Genomic DNA, 17,237 nt, shown 5'->3' with positions numbered 1-17,237 from the left:
TTATTTTAAGGTCTTCGAATAATTATAACAAGATGATTTCAGACTTCTTTGTAGTTACAAACCTCTAAATAATTGCATTGTGTATGATTCTTATATTGCTGAGGTCACTGTGCTGGACACTGGATATGTAGTTTTGTATTTTGCACAATAAGCTTTCATAAATGCATCGTCAAGTAATCCAACACTTTAAAACAATACAAATTATAGAACATGCCCATTACAGTACTATTGAGATGTTAGAGATAACTCAGTCAGACTTGTAACCTACCAAATTCAAGTCTTAAGTGATTACGTAGTGGTACTCGTGAACTTGTCTGCTGCGTGTCATGGTCGAATAGTTACGATAAACTTTCACATTTAAAACGCTTGGAATTAAATACTATTTCACATAAACAACAACAAAACATGTGAACGCTAGAGTTAATTTAATTATTTGTGTAATGAACACGCTTGCGTCGTAAGTGACATGCTATTAGTATTGGGTGATGTTTTTGTCTTGATGTCTGTAGATCGCAATCAGACTAACGATTAATGTTTGGTATCAATTACGAATGAGTAATACTTTCGCTGCTTTTATGATAAGACGGAACCCCGCGCCGGAACCCGATAATGTAGCCGTAGCATTACCCATCAAATGACTCAGTGCACTGTCAGTTATACAACTTATTCAGTTTGTATTTAATTCAGTGAGCGTGTAGACGTATAGATAAGCGTCAAGATTATTCAATGTATGCAATAATATATTGAAATTTCAATATGCGTTCGATAATATTTGAAATATTGCAGTTTCATTTCATATTTGGTGTGGTTTTCACATTCGCTCTGCCTTTCGAAGGATTGTATGAACTTGACATTATTCATTACAACGATTTTCACGCAAGGTAAGTTTTGTTTAAATATTCGAAAAGTTAATTCGTCTTTGCGTATATTATATATAGCAATATAAAATAATAATGACTTAATTTAGGATCACTGAGAAGCATAAATCGATGTTATTGCATATTATTATTGACTTATATATGTATAATGAATCAACACATATAGGTAACTGTTTTTGGCAAAGTTCTTTGAAAAGGTCGTCCAGTAAAACATGTTCTTAATAAGCTTAGTACCGTAGTCAATTTAATAAATATATTTATTTTATTATTTATAATTTTTCCTCCCGTTGTCATGGTAACCAAGTTAGTATAACGTAAGTTTTGAAAGGTAACAAGCAAAATGCGAATGCAAATTCCCAGCAGTATGGGTAGTAATCTAAAAAAAAAAAAAATTTATGAAGGCGTGAATTATTAATAATTAATGGGACAGTAGTTTTGATGTAGTAAAAAAAATGCATCGTTTCGTACTATTAAGTACTATTACTATTCGCAATCAGAACTACGTCATTAATGAACCATTCATTTTGTTGCATCGATAGACTATTTCCCACTTTTATCATGTTTTATATGATTTCATATTTCAGAATCCCAAAAATAATCAATAACATTTACTTTTGTGATCTTTAATTGCAATTTAACAGCAAATACTTTTACATGTAAACTTAACTTAAATGCACATATGAAGGTCAGTTAATAAACAAATCTTGGAAGTTGTTTTTATTATAAACTGCATCTCATTATTGACGAATCAATTCATAAAACTACTTACAATTTTTTTATACGTATCTGGTGACAACAGAACTATTCCGTACTATGGAGCTGAATCGATAACGTAGTGGATGTACAGTGGCCCTATAATAATGGGCTCATTTTTAGTTGGCAAGTTCCATAGGACGTTTTTATAAAAATAGAGAAACAGACAAGTTTTTTTTTATGACATAGGTGACAAACGAGCAGGACGCTCACCTGATGGAAAGTGACTACCACCGCCCATGGACATCTGCAACACCAGGGGGATTCCAGGTGCGTTGCCGGCCTTTAAGAAAGAACGCTCTTTTCTTGAAGGTTCCCATGTCATATCGGTTCGGAAAAACCGCCGGCGAAAGCTGGTTCCACAAAATGGTTGTGCGAGTCAGAAAAAAAAATCGCGCTGTTGTAGATTTTTGCACATCAAGGTGGTGCGGGTGGAACTTCATATTATATAGACATTGGAGCAGCAAGAAATATGATCATTCTCTTACGTCATTGATATGTTACCAATCTTGATAACTAACTTATTAGGTCTTTTATACTTGGCTCACTCACCCTTTAATCCGAACATAAATATTAAACATTTATTTGTGTTTCGCGGTGCAATTACTGTTTGTCGGGTATTACCCAAACGGACTGAATAAATTGTATGTGCGACTGTTTGCACCCAGTTGGTATCGTTATGATTTAATATTACTAGGTGTTACAGAGTATGTTAAGCTTTTTTTGAATACATTGCGTAGACAGTGGTGTTTTAGTTATTGTTTTTCTATTAATGCTCTATTTCTCTGTGTATGTTCTGTACTAGATTTGTTAATCTTGGTTTTGTACTTTCTGTGGACACAATAGAAGACAAGGTACATTAAAACTATTAAACAATCGTGGCATCTGATTTAGGCCCATGAGTTTTATCATTGGGGTCATCTCGGCTCTTAAATTAATTTGTTGTCGCTATAAAACCAGAATAAGCTAATCTTGCCTAACAGTGGAAAATTGACTTTCCGATTTTAGATTTGAAGAAACATCAGTGGAAACTCCAACCTGTCGGTACAACAATTACTCCTGTCTCGGAGGATTTCCTCGTCTGTTTAAAAAGATTGAATCGTTGAAGAAGGAGAAACCAGATTCGATACTCCTAAACGCTGGTGATAGTTTCCAAGGAACTTATTGGTATACACTGCTGAAGTGGAATGTTACTCAGGAGTTTATGAATTTGCTGCCACACGATGCCCATGTAAGTACCAATTAAGATCAATTCAATTTTATTTCTTTCTTAGCTGGATACTAAATATACAACAGAATGTCTTACAACGTCCACAGATTTTTTTCATTGAGCAGTACTAACCGCTATTTCCCTGCATTTTAAATATGTAATGTATTCGAAAATATGCATTTAAATTGCATTCTAAGGGTCATATTGATCTATTCATACGATATTATCGTCATTAAATTGTTTTGCCGTCCTGGAACCTCTTCACTAATACTTTAATTATGTGTTATGATATAAAAGTTCAAATTGACTTTTAAGTATAACAGAAAAGTGTTGTTTTTAGACTTTTTCAGGCAATTTTTTCTCTGCGTAAAAACCATCCTTGTACTTCAAGGTTATATACTAATTTAATTTTTTTAACGAAATCGGCTCAGCTGTTCCTAAAATTTGCGCTTTACAAGAAAATCATTGGTTCATTTTCATATTATATACATTGTTGCCAATATCGTGCCTGGCCTGTTATCCTTAAGGTCTTAACGAAATGGACGACGTTCATGCGACTCGCCTTGGACACTTTCCTCTCGCGTTTGTTCCTTATACTTTTAAATGTTTTTAATAGGTTTGTGCGACGCGGTAGTTAACAGGGAAATGTCAACGTTTGTTCCTCAACTCCTGCGTTCGTGGAATGAAACCTTTCTTTTATTAACCTTCTTGTTTTGTTTAAATAGGTTTTTATTTGTACCAAATAAAAGTACGTTTTAGTAGTTACAGTATTTTAATTGCAATAATAAAATAATTGGGACTTCTTTCTGACTGAATTCGGCCAAATAGCCAACTCCGAATGGTACATTGTGTTGCATAAGCCGGTCCTGATCTTTTGTTTTCACTTCTCATTCGCATAATCCGATTCCCTTATCCTTATCCTATATCTTTTTAATGGCCTGACACGAGGTTTAAACCAAGGAGTTTTGCTCATTTGTTAGACTGATACAGACCAAGATTTTAGTGATAGTTAAAATACGAACCCGATAAATTTATAACATAATTTACAATCTATATATTAATATTATATTATAAATGTGAAAGTAACTCTGTCTGTCTGTATTTCGCTCTTTCACGACCAAACCGCTGAACCGAATTTGACAAAAATTGCCATGAAGATATTTTACCGTTATACAACAGTGCGCCGTATTGTTATGTTCCGGTTTGAAGGGTGAGTTTGCCAGTGTAATTACAGGCACAAGGGACATAGCATCTTAGTTCCCAAGGTTGGTTGCGCATTTACGATGTAAGGGATAGTTAATATTTCTTACAGCGTCATTGTCTATGGCTGATGGTGACCACTTATTATCAGGTGGCCATATAGGTCACCTGATAATAAGCTCGTCCGCCAACCTATTCCATAGAAAAAAAATGCAAAGCAAAGCAAATTTATAGGACATGGGCTACTATTTCGCCTCACATATGAAAAAGCTAAAACGCAAGCGTAGCCGTGGACGATTACTAGTATAACATAATGGTAATGATCACGCATAAATATAGAATAGCGCAGAAGTTAAAATAGAAAATTCTATATAATTGAAATAATAGAACGTATTCTAATTATTTGAATCTAACCTCTGATGCAATTGTCAGATCTTTTTGGTTTAGTTTGTTTCTCAGATATTACGTATTTGTGATAGCTTCTTTGGCGAAACTGTTTGCTGTCCCATTGCTGTGGAGAAGGCTTGAAGCTTAATCCAATATGGATTGGTAGATACAATGCAAGTGGCAAAAACTATTCGCCATATGGAAGAGTTGAAATATGAACACAAAAAGCACATAAAAATCAGTGACTCATGTTTGAAAACAAAATCATCGGTTAAAATATACGTATTCTAATCACGGTTCTTTACGGCAACTTTGTACTTTTATTCAATTTATTACTTTGCATTTTAATTTACTGACTCAAGCGGAATAAGGAAACATAAATGCATAACAGAATAATTTTGTTTTAAATTCAATGATCAAGTTAGAATTTCCTAAAAAATAGAAGATATGGTTACAGTCCTAGAAAATAGAAGACGTGTTATAACACGTGTTCGGGAATGTTTCCGTAATTTTCCGGTTCCGTGAATTTCCGTTGATGTCAATAATATTACAAAACAGACACTGCTACTGTAATGTCACCATTTTTTGTACGTATTTATTTTAAATTAAACTAGTTGTCGCCTGAGTTTTTGCCAACCTTATAGGGTTTTTTGTAGAAGTTCAAGGTTGCTTTATACAAATTGTATCAAATTTGGTCCAGTGATTTGGTATTGAAACTGATAAGACAGACAGACAGACAGACAGAGAGACAAATGGACAGTGTTACGTAAATATAGAATAAGTATATTACATACATATACATATGTCTCCGTTTAACGTTAAACCTTCGTGTAGTTGGGTGAAGAGTGAATGGTTGGTATTTAAACAGGACTGTTATTAAACTAGAACAAGAACGAATATTCCAACACTATGCCTACAAAATAAAGATAACCACGAAAGGTCACTCCTGCATATAAAAGCACGACTCTTAAAATCAGCAGACATGCATTGTCAGATCTTATGAGCAAAGGAAATTGGATCACCTTAAAAAAATTACAACTCAAACGATTTTGTACTTTAACAGCACATATTAAGGTTCAATTTAGGCATGTGGATGTTTATAATGTACTCATGATAGAGAAAATCACAATACACATTTGAATGAATACTAAATACATAATGTTATACATTTCCGGTGTTAAATTACATGATGGTTCAAGTTATTATGTAATTTATTGAATTGTGGGAATAACCTTATTAAATACATATATCCTCTAGGAATTATCATACCGAACAAAGACATATTAGTATCTATTAATAATTAATATAGATTATAGGTATAGACTAATATTATAACAACAACAACAACAACAACAACAGCCTGTAAATTCCCACTGCTGGGCTAAAGGTCTCCTCTCCCTTTGGAGAAGTTTTGGAACATATTCCACCAGGCTGTTCCAATGCGGGTTGGTGGAATAAAAATGTGGAAGAATTTTTATGAAATTTGTCACATGCAGGTTTCCTCACAGTGTTTTCCTTCACCGCTGAGCACGAGATGAATTATATAGACAAATTAAGCACATGAATCAGCGGTGCTTGCCTGGGTTTGAACCTGCAGTCATCGGTTAAGATGCAAGCGCTCTAACCGCTGTGCCATCTCGACTCACTGGGCCATCTCGACTCAATATTATAAATGTGAAAATAACTATATCTGTTTGTCTGTCGCTCTTCCACTTCCAACCTACTGCACCAAATTTGATGGAATTTGGTATGAAGTAAATTTGAACTCCAAGGATGGCCACAGGCTACTAATTTTGCCTAACACGTGACAACCAAATCTCTAAAACGAGAACGAAGCCGGCGAAGCATCATGAAGAAACCGCAGGATTCATCCTACGTACCCAACATTGAATTTTAATTTATTGTTCGATTTTTTTCGTATGTTTGAACACTTGACTGCGTTAATTTGAAACCTGTTTTGTATTGATTTTAAATTGTTATTCATTTTTGATACAGGCAATTGGTAACCACGAGTTTGATGATGGACCACAAGGCCTCGCTCCGTATCTGAAAGCCCTGAAAGCGCCCGTCGTAGCCGCTAACATGGACACCAGCAAAGAACCAGTTTTACAAGGACTTTACAAACCAAGCATAATCATTGAACGAAAGAAGAGAAAAATCGGTATCATAGGTCTTATAACAACAGACACTAAGGTGGGTAGCCTTTATTTATGTGATACATTTTGCCTGAATGCCTCTTTCTTAGTAGCTAGGTATAGATACCTAGCTACTAAGAAGGAGGCATTCACTACTCTACTATACTACTACTACTATTTAGCTAGGTCGGTATTCCCGAGGTTCTTGGTTCAAACTCCATGTCAGGCTGATTAATTTTGGCCTTAAAGTCTGACAGTTGGATGTTTCTTGGTAAAAACGAAAAGCAGCTGGTTCTGCATTTAAACTCTTCCTGGACGTAGTTTGCTGTCCCATTGGATTATGGGGGAATAGAGAGTACATCTGTGTTTTCTTCTGTATATTTGATCTCCGTGACTGAAATCGGCCAGGATGACGTTACAGTTTTAATATGATTTCGAGGAGGTTATTTTATAGTTATTAATTGGTTAATTCAAACCGAGAAGAGCCGCGATGGCCCAGTTGTTAGAACACGTGCATTTTAACCGATTATTTCGGGTTCAAAACCAGGCAAGCATCACTATATACATATGTGCTTAATTTGTGTTTATATTATATTCATCTCATGCTCGGCGGTGAAGAAAAACATCGTGAGGAAACCTGCATGTGTCTAATTTCATTGAAATTCTTCTCATGTGCATTCCACCAACCCGCATAGGAACAGCGTGGTGGAATATGTTCCAAGCCCTCTCCCTAATAGGAGAGGAGGCCATTACCCCAGCAGTGGGAAATTTACAGGCATGTTACTTTACTTTACTTTTAATTCAAACTCGTGAATTACATATAATTTTATTGTGATTATAAGTCACCGTTGTCTTCGGAAGTGTCAAACTTTTCAGCGTTCGAAATATAATGTTTTCTTTTTAACGGGTAGTGTTGCTACTTATAAAATCTAGTTTAACGTGTCAGTTTCAAGATCATGTGAGGTAGATAAAGATCTAGACAACAATAACAACTTTAATTGTTGAATTGCTCCGCCCACTTACTTAATATAATTCCGTTTGTGATTGTTCGTTCAATTGTTTGCGATCTATTAACAGCTCAACCCATATAGGCTACAATTTAGTCTGGAAACTAGAAGGTATATTTAGGATAATAATTAATTTAAAGATTAAGTATAATCGAGTACATATATGTATATATTAGTGTTGTATATCAATAGTTAACTATCAATAGAAAACGTACTATACATCGACAGCTGCCTCTGAGCAATCATATTGATACTATGAATAGTATTGCAAAAACCATTACTTTTAACCTGAAAACGTAAGAAAAATGACTTGTCTATCGATAGGCCAAAACTGTCGATACTATCGATAGTACTGATAAAAACGATGCTATCGATATCTTGAATAGTTTCGAGGTCGACTATCGATAGATTTGCAACACATGTATGAATATAAATCAAGTTTGGATCAAAGTTCTTTTACGCGATAGTATAGTGAAATCGCTGAATTCATCATAGAAGGAAAAAGTGTCATAACGAAACATACATTACATATTATTTATTTACAATATAAATAATTGTCAAGTGATGTATTAAATTATTCAATTCTAAGTAATTAATAATAGTCATAATAACACTTTAAACATTTAACACAAGCTATTAAAAAAAACAACAAAACTAATCTCTTTATTGTATTTGTTCCTAATTACAGATTATATGTATATATATGTATATTTCTAGTATTTATTGTTTATCTTTCTTATCGTAAATATGATATTCAACACGTTTTCACGTGGAAGATGTATGAAATTTTTCTTTCATATGATATTGAAGATAAGCGTATCATAACTGTCTTTGATGTATGTCATAATACTGGATATGTTAAACAAATATATAGATAGTAAATATAACATAATTAATAGACTAGGTTCCTTATGTATCAGATATAAAAAAACACGGCCCTATAGAGAAGCACAAAATGTTGCGTAAAACAAGGAAATTATTTTAAAAAAATTGGACACCGATGTAGAGACATTTATAATTAAAAAGTAAAAACCTGTATATGTTCAACTGCTAGCTAAAATTCCCCCTGATTTAAAAAGGATATTAATGAACCAGAAAATATTTTTTTTTTTCATTAATGAAATATGACTTATTGATAGTATTGAATAGTGTGTACAATATACGTTTTTGACAATCGTACAACAACAACAACAACAACAACAACAACAACAACCTGTACATTTTCTACTATCTATTTATCCCACTAAGCCTCTTCTACTTTTGAGAAGAAATTTCGGCTCCTCCTAAACATGTACCTAATTTCAATGAAGTTTTGATACTTAAGATGTTTTCTTTCGAGTTGAATTATAAACACAAATTCAGCTCATGGAAACTTAGCGGGGTCTGAATTTGAACCCGAAATCATTGGTCAAGACGTATGCGTTACCACTGTTTCATATGAATGTTCTTTTTATCTCATTGCAGATATTATCTTCAGCGGGTAACGTGGAGTTCACTGATCCACGTGAAGCTGTGCGTCGGGAAGCCGAAGCGCTGAGTGATAAGGGAATTGATATCATAATTGTGCTCTCACATTGCGGCCTTGACGTGGATAAGTGAGTTAACGTGGAATTATCTTTAATTCTTTACAAATAAATAACAATACGGTAAAGATGTTTCACAGGTTTTACTGCTAAACAAAATGTTTATATGAAGTTCTAAGCTTTTCTCATTTAAAAAATAGTGTCATGGCTAATAGTAGTCCTAGGTGTCAAGTTTGCTTCGTAATTTGATCGAATTCGATTTTGTGGTTTATCCATGGAGATAAAACAGACATGCATTGTGACTGAATGACTTTCGATTTGTAATCTCATTGGTAAAGCATATTTACTTTGTTTAATATATATCTGACAATAATATATACACTGAATGATTTCTGGATCTAGTCGAGTTGATACAAGTTTAGTAAGTATTTGGTCTGTCTTGTCGCTTCTCATGAGTAATATGCCTTATCAATATATATTATGGCATCTATGTTGACAAGGTTTAGAGATGATATAATTTAGCTGATTAATTTGTGATTTCATTTCTCATTTACCGCTGGAAAGTGGTGAATGGATTGAGTATTATTTGCCATATTACTTACGTTGCTCATCCGTTAATCAGTAATTCTTTGTATTGGTCACTTTCTTGAATGACGAGTGAAATTTGCTGGCTCATCGGATATAATAGATGCAGTTTCATGGTTTGCGGCAGTCAAGACATTTTAAAGAGATTCACATTACACTGACAGTTTAAGAGATCCAGGGGATTATTTATCACAAATTGATCATTTATCTGGCTTCTTAAATAATTAGACAATTTATTATATAGTTGTTGTGGCGTGTGTTAGAATTTTGTCAATAAATACAAGACATTTCCAAACAATGTTTGGTCAATTGAATAAGTGTTAATTCTGGACTTCATTAATGCTGGTTCTATAATCTGATATATTCCATTATTACGTATTTTTTAATACAATTGATATCTTCATAATATTTTCAGGGAACTTGCCCGTGATTACGGCGAACATATAGATATAATAGTAGGCGGTCATACGCACTCATTGTTATGGAACGGTCCAGCGCCGAGTGGAGAGGAAGTAGCCGGACCGTACCCTGTGTTCATTGAAACGAACGCAAGGAGAAAGCACAAGGTATGCTTCTAACCATCATCCTCCTGCCCTTATCCCAATTCTACTTGGGTCGGCGCAGCATGTCTTCGCCTTGAATACCTCTCTGTCACACGTCATCTCACAAGTAACATTCTTTCTAACACATATCATCTTTCACACAATCCATCCATCGCGTTTGGACGTCCTCTACCTCTATTTCCACCTATATCCATACTCAAGACTTTCCTTACACCATGGTCCTCATTTCTCGTCATGATATGTTCATGCCATGTCAGCCGGTTTCCACATAGCTTCTCCGTTACTGGTGCCACTATCAAACTTCCTCTTATGTACTCATTCCTTACTCTATCAATATGCTTCAAACCAAAAATAAATAAGTCTAAGTACTTTTACTTGATGCCAGCTCTTGCAAGCTCGTCTGAGTACCATGTACTTATTAAATACTCTACCATCAAATAACAGTATCCATATATTGTTGTGTTTGGAGAGTGAGTGAGCCAGTGTTACTACAGGCACGAGGAACATAACATCTTAATTCAAAATTGGTTGTTGGCAAAATCTTTGATTTTGTTGCCCAAGTTGGCAGCATCATCAAATATTAGTAGAAAGTAGTAAGATAGTAAATACTATCAGGTGATGATGATGATGATTAGATGCACATTATTCTATAAAATATTCTTATTAGTGAGTTTAAAAGACTTTTCGTTTCAGGTATTGATAGTTCAAGCTTCAGCTTTTACTAAGTATATGGGAAGTCTCACTGTGTCGTTTGATTTTCGAGGTGACTACGTGAAATGGATCGGAGGGCCCATATTCCTGGATCGATCTCTACCTGAGGGTGTGTATTAAAATAATAAATGATTTATAAGTTTTTACATAGTATGTGTATAAACTTCTTATTGTTGTATTTAAAAAAATAGTTCGTCTAGTTAGCTTAGAAAGAACTACGACGTCTGGGACTTAAAAGATAGGATGTGACCCTGGGGTCGTGGATGTGTTAGTTGGGAGTCTCACGTTGCCCATTTCAGACGTCCATGAAGGGACAATTCCAAGCCGGGATGACCACGTTTTGCCGTAAGCGCTATGTCGAGGACGGCTGTCGTAGTGGTTCTAATGGGTAGGTATGCCAAACAAACCAGTTTCCCCCCAGAGAAGCTTTCTGAGGGATTCCATTGTTAAAAAAATAGATAGCTTATAAGATGTAGATTCCGAGGTCATGGGTTTAATCCCCTGGTATCCAATAAAAATATATCCGGTTTTTCTGATGATAAGTGTTTATACTACCTTTGAAACCAAGTAAGATCGTTGGCCTTGTGTGTGTACTCCTCTCAGTCGCATATTATCTTGAAATCTTAGCGGTTTATAAAAGCAAGAGAACAGACAGTCGACTTCTTTTTGCGCGCACATTTGTGCAATATAACAGATTGCTGATGTCCTGCGATATCTTATCTCTCTTGTGATTGGCTGCTTTGGCTGAAACTGGAATAAAAAATAAGAAATGTCAAATTTGACGTTTCATATTTTTTTGTTTTGGATTTTAAATGTCTCAAATAGGCACAGATTATTTCGCCAATTTCGGCATTGCTTATTCTTATGCAATAACCAGTAATGTGAAATTTAAACAATTCGAGGCCATAAAGTACTCGACCTTAAGTTGTTTTTCAATTCAATTGTTTTCTTATATTTCAGATGTAAATAAGGTAGTGATTGAAATATCAAGACAAATATGACATATCGTTATTATATTTACAAAAATAGAATAAAGTACAAGCATTATCATTATTTATTAATTATTTATAAACGTTATGTTATGAACTAGACCCCGTTATCAAACTGTAACAATTATAATTATCCAATACATATGCTCAGCGTGGTTTCACCCGCTTTGTAAGCTGATTGATTGATGTTATGTAGTTCTATTTCAATAATTGGCCTATTAAAATTTTTAGCCATATTATATATAGGTATTTCTTTTTGATAATTAATACAAAAAACATAAGCTCATTTAATTGAAGGACAATAAAATTAGTCATTATAAATTTTCGTACAATATATATAGTCTTCATAAAAAAAGTGATACACGACTATTATCAAGTAGAGTTTTGATCTAAAAAAGCATTGATTGATAAGGTTATAGGTACAATGCAATACAAAACCAGAGTTTTTTATTCTCATTTTAAGAGCTAAGTCACTTGACTATGTTTATAGGTGACTATGTTGCTATGGTAGATTACACAAATACTCTTATCTTTACATTAATTATACTATTCTATCTAGGGTCGCTTATTTACATTATGTTTACCCATGTTATACATAATTCTGGCTAGCTCTGAAGTAGTATTAGCAAGATAAATATTACATATTCCCATCAATGGGATCTATCTATTTATTAGCTATTAAAGAGTTCGTTACGCACACGACATTAAAATGTGGTATACATGCTCAGTCATGAAGACCAGAGATGAAGATAATTAAAGCAATGAGTTTGTATTCGTTTATTTTTATACATATTAAAAAAAAAATAATAGTGTTTTATTTAAAAACTAGCTGTACCCGCGACATTGTACGCATTTGAATTTAACAAAAAAGTTTGATTGTAGCCTAAGTTATTCCTTATTATATCAGTTATCTGCCAGTGAAAGACCCATCAAAATTGATCAAGCCGTTCCAGAAATTAGCCGGAACAAACAGACAGACGGACAAAAGTTATAAAAAATGTTATTTGGTATATGTACCGTGTATACATACATATGCATTGAGTAAATAAGGGTTATTTTGATATTACAAACAGACACTTCAATTTAATTATATGTATAGGAAAGTGTAACTGTTTTGTTTTGCTGATATTCGTCGTTATTGTTTAAAATTCAATGCAATCTTGAACGCATCATGTAAGAGTATTTTTATTTTCATGATAATAAAGATGGTGACATTAAAACTCGCCTGGCCCCGTACGCGGAGCTGGTACACAAAGCTGAACAGGAAGTAATCGGAGAGAGTAAAACTACATTATATTTCGAGAAGTGTGTCTTCGGGGAGTGCGCTCTTGGCGATCTGTTGGTTGATTCGTTAACTGAATTTGTGAGTATGAAAATCCGTCTGAACATCAACTTGAGCACTGTTGTGTGTGTTTTTTTAAACTGCACTGCACAACAAAACTAAATTACTTAATATACAAAAGGGCTTAACGCTATTGCATTGTCTATCAGCAATTATGTATCTTATATCTTAATAGCGTGGGCTGATTTTTGTCTCAGTGATTGTGAGACGATAGCTGCGCATAAAAGATCGGGTAAGGTCTCATTTTGAAGAGCTCCAGCCTTAAATGTGCCGAAAAATAAAGATGATTCTTGATTGCAATTTAGTAAATTGTTAGAAGTTAATAAAGAATTAATTTAAAACAGCGGTAAAAAGTTACTGGCCGGATAGAGAGCGACGCTTAGGCTTTAAAAAGGAAAAAAATGTGTTTACAATGAAATTAAATCAATTAACTAACATAGGTTTCATAATTTCTAAAAATATTGAATTTTACGTTTATTAACCTTATACTAGTGTATTAATAATAGCGTATTAAGTTATTATTGTAAACAATATATTTCATATATCATAACGCCGACAGTCATAAGATCTGTCATGTACTTTGTAACTTAAAATCTGAGCTTTCAAGCTGGAATACGATTTTCTGTTTGGCGGTGATTAAATGCTCCCGATGAGTTTCTTTCGCTGGTTCTTCTCAGGTCAGGGTGTTCCTTTTTCCGAACCGGTGGTAGTGTTTATTTGACAATCAATAAGTAAGTGTAATGCTTCTATATTGAATAAAGGAATTTGAGTTTGAGTTTGAGTTGAGTTTGGTGAGGGGCTGGTACAGAAACTTAACCACGGGTATGCTAAAACGACAAAACAATATTTAACAATTACGTTTCACAATTGTATATTTTTTGTTGATTTCAGGGGAAAACGCTACGAGCTAATATACATTACATATCTTTTATTCAACGCGGTAACATCAAGTCTACGATACCGAGTGGAAGTAAGTATAACAATGGAGGACCGATGGTCTAGCGCCTCTAGCGGATATACCGTACCATTTTGTAGTCAGATGCTTTCTAACCAAAAAAGCATTTCATTGTATATTCTTATACACATTTATTTTATTTTATTTTATTTTATTTTATTTTATTTTATTTTATTTTATTTTATTTTATTTTATTTTATTTTATTTTATTTTATTTTATTTTATTTTATTTTATTTTATTATGACAATCATGTTCTATATACATCAATAACTAGCGTACATGACTTTCACAAACAACTCGACACGGAACAATTATACATATATATATATTAAATTTATTGAATATAAAATTAGAAAAATTAAAACCTAATAGAAAATACCTAAATAGAAGTTTAGCAAGCTAAAATTATTTAAATAAATTGATAATACACTGAAATTACATTCTGTCTTATGCGGAGCCAAGATGGCATTGGTTCGAACACGTACATATTAACAGATGTTTGCGGGTTCGAACCCAGGTAAGCATCGCTAAACTTTCATGTACTTAATTTGCGTTTATAACTCATCTCGTCCTAAAACATCGTAAGGACACCTGTCTCTAATTTCAACGTATATAAGGAAGAAGTGGTGGATGGATGGTATTTTTGTTTATGGTCATCGTTTGACCATTCACTTACCATAAATCGCTAATTATAATATATGTTTTAGAAATAACCAAAGGAGTAATATTCGAACTGTTACCTTTCAACGATCGCATACAATCATTCGAACTGCAAGGCAAGGACGTGTTGTTAGCTCTCGAGAGAAGTGTTTCCGACGCGTGGGAGATGACACCTTTCAAGGGACCTTATGTCTTGCAACTGTCAGGTTTGTTAATAACGTACATATTATTCAAAACTGAACCATGTCCTTTCGGTTAATTTAAAATAAAAAAAAATTAAGAGCCGAGATGGCTCAGTGTCTAGAGCGCGTGCATCTTCATGATTGCGGGTTCAAATCCAGGCAAGAACTGCTGAATTTTCGTGTGCTTAATTTTTGTATATAATCTCGAGCTCGGTGGTGAAGGAAAACATCGTGAGGAAATCTGCATGTGTAAATTTAAACTAAACGATATGTTATTATGATTTGATTTAAATAACATATCTTATCCAAATATACATTTCCAAATTTGGAGGGTTTGCGTGCTTCCATTTACATATTAACCCCCCCCCCCCAAACATCTCATTAACTATTATAGTATTTATGTGAAAGACTTCAAAGAATGACAAATATTTCAATCCCAAATAAATAATTACGAGTTACTGACGAGAGGAAGCAGGAACAAAGACAGCTGATAATTTTCCTTCTCATTCTAGGATTGCAAGTTACATACAACGTATCTAAACCGCAAGGGCAAAGAGTTACGTCAGTGTTCGTTGGTTACGAAAAGTCGGATGTGCCGCTAGACCCTGAAGCTTTCTACCACTTGATCGTACCAGCATATTTAGCTGATGGCGGGGATGGATTCACAGTAAGAATTATAAATTTATTTGCACAATTTATGCAAAAGATACACTGCCAAAAATTTCAGGCATCTTTAAGTTGAATTGCGAATATTTGGTGCAATATAAAGATAAGGATAGCAACATTATAAGCAATATACATACAAAAATACTTACACAATTGTACTTCCATGAAACAGATACAGGATTGTAATGGATTTTGTGTTTAATCAAGCATACATTCTTAAACTAGCAACATCCGCGGGTTTGCTCTTATTTTAGGGATTGGGTGTCAGGACTTACACATATAAAATCCTCCTTAAGTCCTTCATAAGAGAATAATAAAACAATACATTCTTGCTTAATACCAAATTTCATCAACATCTGTCCAGAAGTTGGGCAATGAAAGTAACAAATAATCAGACTGACGGATATTAAAATAAAAAAGTGAATTATATGCAATATTTTTTTATTTCAGATGTTTAAAAATGGAAAGAGGAATGTTGAAGTAATCGGTCGCGATCAGAAAATTATAGAGAATTATATCAAGAAACATACGCCGATAAATGTCACAAAAGATGATAGAATCGTTATTAATAATTAAATTGTAGCTAAAAACATATTATTAATATATTATTTATTTTATTTCTGAAACAAATATATTTTTGATACATCATGTTAATAAAATATATTTATAAGTAGTAAATCAACTTAATTTATCTTATTATTAATACAGATAAAAATAACAATTTAAATGTATTATTATTATTTTATTGAGATAAAATACTCGAACTTGCGTGTTTTAAATATATTAAAATAAAAACTCCATTTTTTTGATGTTGATAACACTGAAATGCTTTAATAAGAAGCTTTTTATGAAGATTTAAAAAAATCAGTTGACAGTACATGAGAGTCGTCAAAATGTAATATATAACAATGACTATAATAGACAATACACTTTATAGACTTATGCATATGTATCAAATCGGCTGTCAACAATCAACGAGTGAAATACGCAGTGAAGTCTTACAGATTTGCACTGCTGAAGTGTTTTGTCATTGCTATTTATAAATAAAAAATATTTTTATTATTATGAAAACGACTGGAGTTCAATCAATTGTAATCTTTACTGAAAACATTTTATTATATAGACACTTACTTGCCTTTTATATTAAGCATAATGAAATAAGATTGAGTCAATTAAATTAATAATAATTTTGATATAAAGTGTGATCTCGGAAATGTCAATGTAAAGTCATGGGTTAGTATAAATATTATTATTAATACATTTATACACAATTAAATATTTTGTTGTTTTCTTATTTTTATTTAAATGATTCTTTAATATATTTTTCCATACCTAAAGAAGATTGTTCATGAGTGTTCATTCGATGATAAAGCAAGCGACGTGATTCTCTTTTGTTTTATAATCTGGGATTTCTATTTGATTTTAATGTATATGATGATCAAGATGTTCTGATCGACTTCGGTTCCAGCGGCGAATCTCAAGGGAGATTA

At 33.3% G+C, this 17,237-nt stretch overlaps 1 protein-coding gene across 1 annotated transcript; it reads left to right on the top strand.

Annotated features, from left to right (window-relative positions):
* Positions 1 to 659: 659 nt before the first annotated feature.
* On the top strand, positions 660 to 17,025 carry LOC124532749 (apyrase-like). The gene is made up of 11 exons (XM_047107803.1): positions 660 to 881; positions 2,640 to 2,862; positions 6,424 to 6,621; positions 9,035 to 9,165; positions 10,094 to 10,244; positions 10,935 to 11,061; positions 13,147 to 13,304; positions 14,175 to 14,253; positions 14,947 to 15,105; positions 15,594 to 15,748; positions 16,198 to 17,025. Exons 1-11 carry the CDS (start codon positions 757 to 759, stop codon positions 16,321 to 16,323), a joined length of 1,632 nt encoding a protein of 543 aa, XP_046963759.1. The 5' UTR covers positions 660 to 756; the 3' UTR covers positions 16,324 to 17,025.
* Positions 17,026 to 17,237: the final 212 nt, after the last annotated feature.

The sequence above is a fragment of the Vanessa cardui genome, chromosome 10 (genome assembly GCF_905220365.1).
Source record: "Vanessa cardui chromosome 10, ilVanCard2.1, whole genome shotgun sequence".
NCBI lineage: Eukaryota > Metazoa > Arthropoda > Insecta > Lepidoptera > Nymphalidae > Vanessa > Vanessa cardui.
This window is presented reverse-complemented; position numbering and strand designations above follow the sequence as displayed.